Genomic DNA, 7,272 nt, shown 5'->3' on the forward strand with positions numbered 1-7,272 from the left:
ATATATTTTAAATCTATTGTGTGAATGGGGAGCTCCGTACTCTAAGTCTATTGTGTGAATGGGGAGCTCCATGCTATAAATCTATTGTGTGAATGGGCAGCTCCATGCTCTAAATCTATTGTGTGAATGGGGAGCTCCATACTCTAAATCAATTGTGAATGGGCAGCTCCATGCTCTAAATCTATTGTGTGAATGGGCAGCTCCATGCTCTAAATCTATTGTGTGAATGGGGAGCTCCATGCTCTAAATATATTGTGTGAATGGGGAGCTCCATGCTCTAAATCTATTGTGAATGGGCAGCTCCATGCTCTAAATCTATTGTGTGAATGGGGAGCTCCATACTCTAAATCTATTGTGAATGGGGAGCTACATGCTCTAAATCAATTGTGTGAATGGGCAGCTCCATGCTCTAAATCTATTGTGTGAATGGGGAGCTCCATGCTCTAAATCTATTGTGTGAATGGGGAGCTACATGCTCTAAATCTATTGTGTGAATGGGCAGCTCCATGCTCTAAATCTATTGTGTGAATGGGGAGCTCCATACTCTAAATCTATTGTGTGAATGGGGAGCTCCATGCTCTAAATCTATTGTGTGAATGGGGAGCTCCATGCTCTAAATCTATTGTGTGAATGGGGAGCTCCATACTCTAAATCTATTGTGAATGGGGAGCTACATGCTCTAAATCAATTGTGTGAATGGGCAGCTCCATGCTCTAAATCTATTGTGTGAATGGGAGCTCCATACTCTAAATCTATTGTGTGAATGGGAGCTCCATACTCTAAATCTATTGTGTGAATGGGGAGCTCCATGCTCTAAATCTATTGTGTGAATGGGAGCTCCATACTCTAAATCTATTGTGTGAATGGGGAGCTCCATGCTCTAAATCTATTGTGATACCATCTCATCCAAAGCGCTGATGCGCTGCACTGAACTAGCATGACATTTAGGATGCCAACCATGTTCATCTAATACACATGCTTTTCCAGTCAATGTGGCCAGCATGTCTGTATCACCAGTTCCACTAACTAACTAACTCTACAGCCTATTGACTGTCCTGGACTGTGCATGTATGTATGTTAACTCACCTGCTCCATGCATGCCTCCTGTGTGACTCCCATCTGCAGAGCATGCGCTCCTCATGTGTGGACAGCTCCGTGCTGCTCCCCCCTCCCTGCCACGGCCATGCCCCCTGGCGCAGGCCCAGAGCGGGCAGCGAGGGCCACCGCAGCCCCTCCACCACCACCCTCACCCCCTCCACCCTCACCCTCAATACCTGCACCAGCAGGCAGCTCAGCCTCACACTGCCACACACCGCTGTAAGTCACACACACACACACACACACACACACACGCACACACACACACACACACACACACACACACACACACACACACACACACACACACACACACACACACACACACCGTGGTGCCTTGAAGTGAATTCGGCATGAAGTGCATGATGTCATCAGCTCATGTTTCTTCCCACATCATCTCAACCAACCACCACTCCATCCATGGTTATAGTCACTGTCCTCAATGCATTTTAATATCATGTGATGGTGGTAGGCTCCAGTGGTGGCTGGTGACACATTCAATCAGTAGACATCTTTGTAACAGCTGGAATGGAAAACATTGAATGGCATCAAACATATCAAACACTTATTTGATTCCATTCACTCCATTCAAGCCCCCTCACCAGCCTCCATGATAGGCTCCCCTGATAGGCTCCGCTGATAGGCTCCCCTGATAGGCTCCTCTGCAGAAAGAAACAGTAGCTGACATTGTCTCTGGTGGGTTCTGTCCTGTGTCCCTGTCTGTCCCTGTGTAATGTCTGTCCTGTGTCCATGTCTGTCCCTGTGTAATGTCTGTCCTGTGTCCCTGTCTGTCTGTGTGGTGTCTGCCCTGTGTCCCTGTCTGTCCCTGTGTAATGTCTGTCCTGTGTCCCTGTCTGTCCCTGTGTGGTGTCTGTCCTGTGTCCCTGTCTGTCCCTGTGTAATATCTGTCCTGTGTCCCTGTGTAATGTCTGTCCTGTGTCCCTGTCTGTCCCTGTGTAATGTCTGTCCTGTGTCCCTGTCTGTCCCTGTGTGATGTCTGTCCTGTGTCCCTGTCTGTCCTGTGTCCCTGTCTGTCCCTGTGTGATGTCTGTCCTGTGACCCTGTCTGTCCCTGTGTGATGTCTGTCCTGTGTCCCTGTCTGTCCTGTGTCCCTGTCTGTCCCTGTGTGATGTCTGTCCCGTGTCCCTGTCTGTTCCTGTGTGATGTCTGTCCCTGTGTGGTGTCTGTCTGTGTGATGTCTATCCTGTGTCCCTGTCTGTCCCTGTGTGATGTCTGTCCCTGTGTGGTGTCTGTCCTGTGTCCCTGTCTGTCTGTGTGATGTCTATCCTGTGTCCCTGTCTGTCTCTGTGTGATGTCTGTCTGTCTCTGTGTGGTGTCTGTCCTGTGTCCCTGTCTGTCTCTGTGTGATGTCTGTCTGTCTCTGTGTGGTGTCTATTCCAGGACTCTGAGGAGGAGACAGACATGGCCCTGAGTTTGGGTCTGGGCCCTCAGGACTTCCACAGCTTCCAGTCCTACATCCCAGAGGACTTTGCCAACTTTGAGGTGTACAACGCTGCCCTGGAGAGCCAGGAGGGGGGGGTGGGTGTGGCGGGAGGCAGGGGAGAGCTGAGGAGGGGTCGGGGAGGTGGTGGAGGGGGGGAAAGAGAGGGGGCTCCACGGAGCCCCACTGCCAGCAGCTGCACCAGCGGTTACTTCTCCCACAGTGCCTCGGACGCCACGCTCTCTGACGTGCCATTCGGCGCCAGCGACAGCTCCGACCAGCTCAGCGCCTCCGCAATGGCTCAAGACAGAAATGACCCTGACCAGGAAACCCACAACCTCCACCCCCACGAGTCCCCCTCCTTCCACTGCACCAGCACGGGCCGAGGCTGCGCCCAGACCAGAAGTGCCTCGCCGTGGGGTGACACCCAGACCCCTGCGTGTCCCCCTGGCGTCCCCTCCCAGCTCCTCCACAACCCCCAAACCACCTCCTCCCCTGTCAGTATTCCTAACTGCTCAGAGCAGCCACCCTCCCCGCGGCCCCGCAGGTGTGTCCTCAGCGTCAGCCAGGAGTTTACAGACTTCAAGGGGGCCGACGACGGCATGGGGGATCTGGGTGAGCTGGGACACTTCCAGCCTGGGGATACACCACACATATCCCCTGTCCCAGCGGAGGAGGAGAAAGAGGGCTCTGGCAGCAGGCACCAGACCTCTGACAAAGACCTCATCAACACACAACCACAACAACATACATCTGACACCGGTACCGCCCGGCTCCCTCAGCCCCACTCACACCTCCACAACGGCAAACAGTGTGTCGGCAGCATAGCCGTGCCCTGCCCACCCCCCTCCAACCCCCCAGGCCAGCTAGCAGGAGAAGAGCCCCAGATCCAGGAGCCAATCCAGGGAGACCTACCTCCAGGGAGCCCCTGTCCCAGCCCAAGCAGCACTGAGGCCTCTGGGGACTCCTGCAGCGGGGACGAAGGCTCTGGCTCTGGTTCTCCGGTGGCCCAGCTGCCTGACTGGATGGCTCCCGGGGAGCAGGTATGGGTGGGGAAGAGGAGTGGCACGGTGCACTACGTCGGCGGGGTGGAGTTCGCCAAGGGGATCTGGGTCGGGGTGCAGCTGGACCTGGCTGTGGGTGAGTGGCTGTTTAGTTATCAAATGATGTGTAATAATGATGTAATGGGATGCCTCCCAAACAGTACCCTATTCCTTATCTACTGTAGTGCACTATGTAGGGTGCAGCCATAGTGCTCTGGTCAAAAGTAGTGCACTATATAGGGTGAGACTGTCATTTGAGACTGTCACTCTTAGAGTGCTGGTGCTCTGGCAATAATTGGACCTGTGAGGAACCTGTCATGTGTTTGAGATGTATGGTGAATGGTCACATGACTCCTGAATATCCCCTCTGTCTCCACTGTCCAGGCAAGCACAACGGGACAGTCCAGGGGAGGGTTTACTTCCGCTGTCCTCCAGGCCACGGGGAGTTCGTCAAGCCCTCCTGTCTCACTAGAGGACCACCCTCCATGGACACCACAGACCCCCAGCCCCTGGTCCGATAAAATTCACTAAACTCCCCGAATTCCAAGTCTTTCCAGGAATCCCGGTTGGAATATTCCCAGAATCCGGAGGGAATAAGAAGGAACTCCAGAATCCTCAAACAGCATTTCTGTAAAACCTGGGAATTTGGGGAAAGTGACTTTCCACCCAGGACTATCATCTACAGGGGGTCCCCAGATCCACAACAGTTCCTACTCGACCAGGCCCAAATCCACAACAGTTCCTACTAGACCAGGCCAAGATCTAGAACAGTTTCTACTAGACCAGGCCCAGATCTAGAACAGTTCCTACTAGACCAGGCCAAGATCTAGAAAAGTTTCTACTAGACCAGATCCAGAACAGTTCCTACTAGACCAGGCCCAGATCCAGAACAGTTCCTACTAGACCAGGCCCAGATCCACAACAGTTCCTACTAGACCAGATCCAGAACAGTTCCTACTACACCAGATCCAGAACAGTTCCTACTCGACCAGGCCCAGATCCAGAACAGTTCCTACTCGACCAGGCCCAGATCCAGAACAGTTCCTACTAGACCAGGCCCAGATCCACAACAGTTCCTACTAGACCAGGCCCAGATCCAGAACAGTTCCTTCTCGACCAGGCCCAGATCCAGAACAGTTCCTACTACACCAGGCCCAGATCCAGAACAGTTCCTACTACACCAGGCCCAGATCCAGAACAGTTCCTACTAGACCAGGCCCAGATCCACAACAGTTCCTACTAGACCAGGCCCAGATCCACAACAGTTCCTACTATACCAGGGGCAGATCCAGAACAGTTCCTACTAGACCAGGCCCAGATCCACAACAGTTCCTACTAGACCAGGCCAAGATCCACAACAGTTCCTACTAGACCAGGCCCAGATCCAGAACAGTTCCTACTAGACCAGGCCCAGATCCAGAACAGTTCCTACTAGACCAGGCCCAGATCCAGAACAGTTCCTACTAGACCAGGCCCAGATCCAGAACAGTTCCTACTACACCAGGGACAGCTGTCAGCGCTCAACAGCTGAGCCCCATTAACCAGCTCTTCTTCTCTCATTCTCACCCTCCCTCTGTTCCACTAGACATCCAATCACGTGTTCTGTCTGTCGGTATAAACGTCTGCTTTCCCTTTAACATATCTGTCCCGTGCGTTTTATGAAGGCATATCATCGTTCAATATCGTTGTTCACTGAAAGTCAAACGCACACATCCAAGTTTTCTGCTGTGTTATTTTAGCTAGAGAGCGTGTAGATGGATAGACATGACCCACACGTGTTTATCTAACCGTAGTATCATTGAATCAGCTCAGCAGCTCATATTCCTGTTGAAACACCAGATCTCCTTGTAGTGGTCACAGACAGTTGTCATCTGGGGTGTGTGGATCCAGAATGTTCTAGTGTTGATAACTCACTGATATCCGGATTGGTTATCCAAGTCACTGTGATATGTCGTCAGGGGTAACCAAAGAACTAAGGTTTCATATCTGCTGTTTTAACTGATATCTTATGTTGTGTGTGTGTGTGTGTGTGTGTGTACATATTATATGTGTGTCAAAGTAAACATAGTGCCTAGGCCACGAGTCCTCCTGAACTTTTGGGCCGTCTGCAAACAAATAATGAATTGAAGATGAATGATGAATTTGAAGATGTACAGTACGTATGAGTGTGGTTGCTATGTTGCCCATGTAGGCTTCATTAGCCTGTTGTTGTTGTACTGTAACACTGTGGAATGACAGATAACCCCCCCACTGAAACTATTGGGACTGTTGCCATTGCTGACTGACTCATTCATGTTTCTTGCACTGGAGTGGATCAACCCTCGCAGAGTTCCTCACACAAGACTTCTGTCTTCCATTCAGGACAACATGAAACGTATGCTGTCCTATCTGTGCGTGTTTCTCACTTTCTCGTCTGTCCTACATTGTGCCTCTCAAGCGGGTGGAAACGGAGGTGTCCATGTTGGATCTAAAATGTGTCAACTATCTGAAAGAAGCGACGAGGCTTCCTCTGGGTCGTATTCACTAGGCACAAAATGGAAGAAAACGGACTGATAAGGGGAAGGAGTACGTGAACTTGTCCAATAAGAAACTCTTGTTTTTGTTTTGCGAAACATTTTCCGTTGCAGAACGTTTTGCTACGGTGTACACTAATGAATATGACCCCGGTTGTGAGGCTAACCTCACTGAGTATACAAAACATTATGAACACATGCTCTTTCCATGTGATAGACTGAGCAGGTAAATCCAGGTGACAGCAATCCCTTTTTGATGTCACTTGTTAAATCCACTTGTAGATGAAGGGGAGGAGACAGGTTAAAGAAGGATTTTTAAGCCTTGAGACATGGATTGTGTATGTGTGCCATTCAGAGGGTGAATGGGCAAGACAAAAGATTTAAGTGCCTTTGAACGGGGGTATGGTAGTAGGTGCTAGGGGTACCGGTTTGTGTCAAGAACTGCAACGCTGCTGGGTTTTTCACACGCAACAGTTTCCTGTGTGTATCAAGAACGTTCCACCAACCAAAGGACATCCAGCCAACTTGACACAACAGTGGGAAGCATTGGAGTCAACATGGGCCAGCCTCCCTGTGGAACGCTTTCAACACCTTGTAGAGTCCATGACCTGAGAATGTAGGCTGTTCTGAGGGCAAAGGGGGTGCAACTCAATATTAGGAAGGTGTTCTTAATGTTTGGTATAGTCAGTGTATACTATAATGCATTGTGCCTCTCAAGGGGTTGGAAACTGAGGCTAGACTGGGCCTGACTGAAGGCTGGCTGGCCTGATGCATTATGACCTGAAGCTCACAGGCATTTACAATGCTCTCCACCAATACCCTGGACTGTAACTGTTAGGTTGAATGCCCTCCTCCAATCCCCTGGACTGTTACTGTTAGGTTGAATGCCCTCCTCCAATCCCCTGGACTGTTACTGTTAGGTTGAATGCCCTCCTCCAATCCCCTGGACTGTAACTGTTAGGTTGAATGCCCTCCTCCAATCCCCTGGACTGTTACTGTTAGGTTGAATGCCCTCCTCCAATCCCCAGGACTGTTACTGTTAGGTTGAATGCCCTCCTCCAATCCCCTGGACTGTAACTGTTAGGTTGAATGCCCTCCTCCAATCCCCTGGACTGTTACTGTTAGGTTGAATGCTCTCCTCCAATCCCCTGGACTGTTACTGTTAGGTTGAATGCTC

General features: G+C 50.8%; 1 protein-coding gene across 4 annotated transcripts in view; it reads left to right on the top strand.

Moving 5' to 3' along the window:
• The window catches only part of LOC129837804 (kinesin-like protein KIF13A), a 201,680-nt gene extending 194,414 nt beyond the window's left edge, over positions 1 to 7,266 (top strand). For 3 of the 4 annotated variants that reach the window (XM_055904246.1, XM_055904249.1, XM_055904248.1), the window contains 3 exons: positions 1,126 to 1,317; positions 2,500 to 3,679; positions 3,967 to 7,266. In XM_055904246.1, coding sequence (XP_055760221.1) covers positions 1,126 to 1,317; positions 2,500 to 3,679; positions 3,967 to 4,103 — 1,509 coding nt within the window. In that variant the 3' untranslated portion in view covers positions 4,104 to 7,266. The remainder of the gene's footprint in view (positions 1 to 1,125; positions 1,318 to 2,499; positions 3,680 to 3,966) is intronic. The other variant, XM_055904250.1, reaches the window with a different exon arrangement.
• The last annotated feature ends 6 nt before the right edge of the window (positions 7,267 to 7,272 follow it).

This window comes from Salvelinus fontinalis, chromosome 38 (assembly GCF_029448725.1).
Source record: "Salvelinus fontinalis isolate EN_2023a chromosome 38, ASM2944872v1, whole genome shotgun sequence".
In the NCBI taxonomy this organism is placed as follows: domain Eukaryota; kingdom Metazoa; phylum Chordata; class Actinopteri; order Salmoniformes; family Salmonidae; genus Salvelinus; species Salvelinus fontinalis.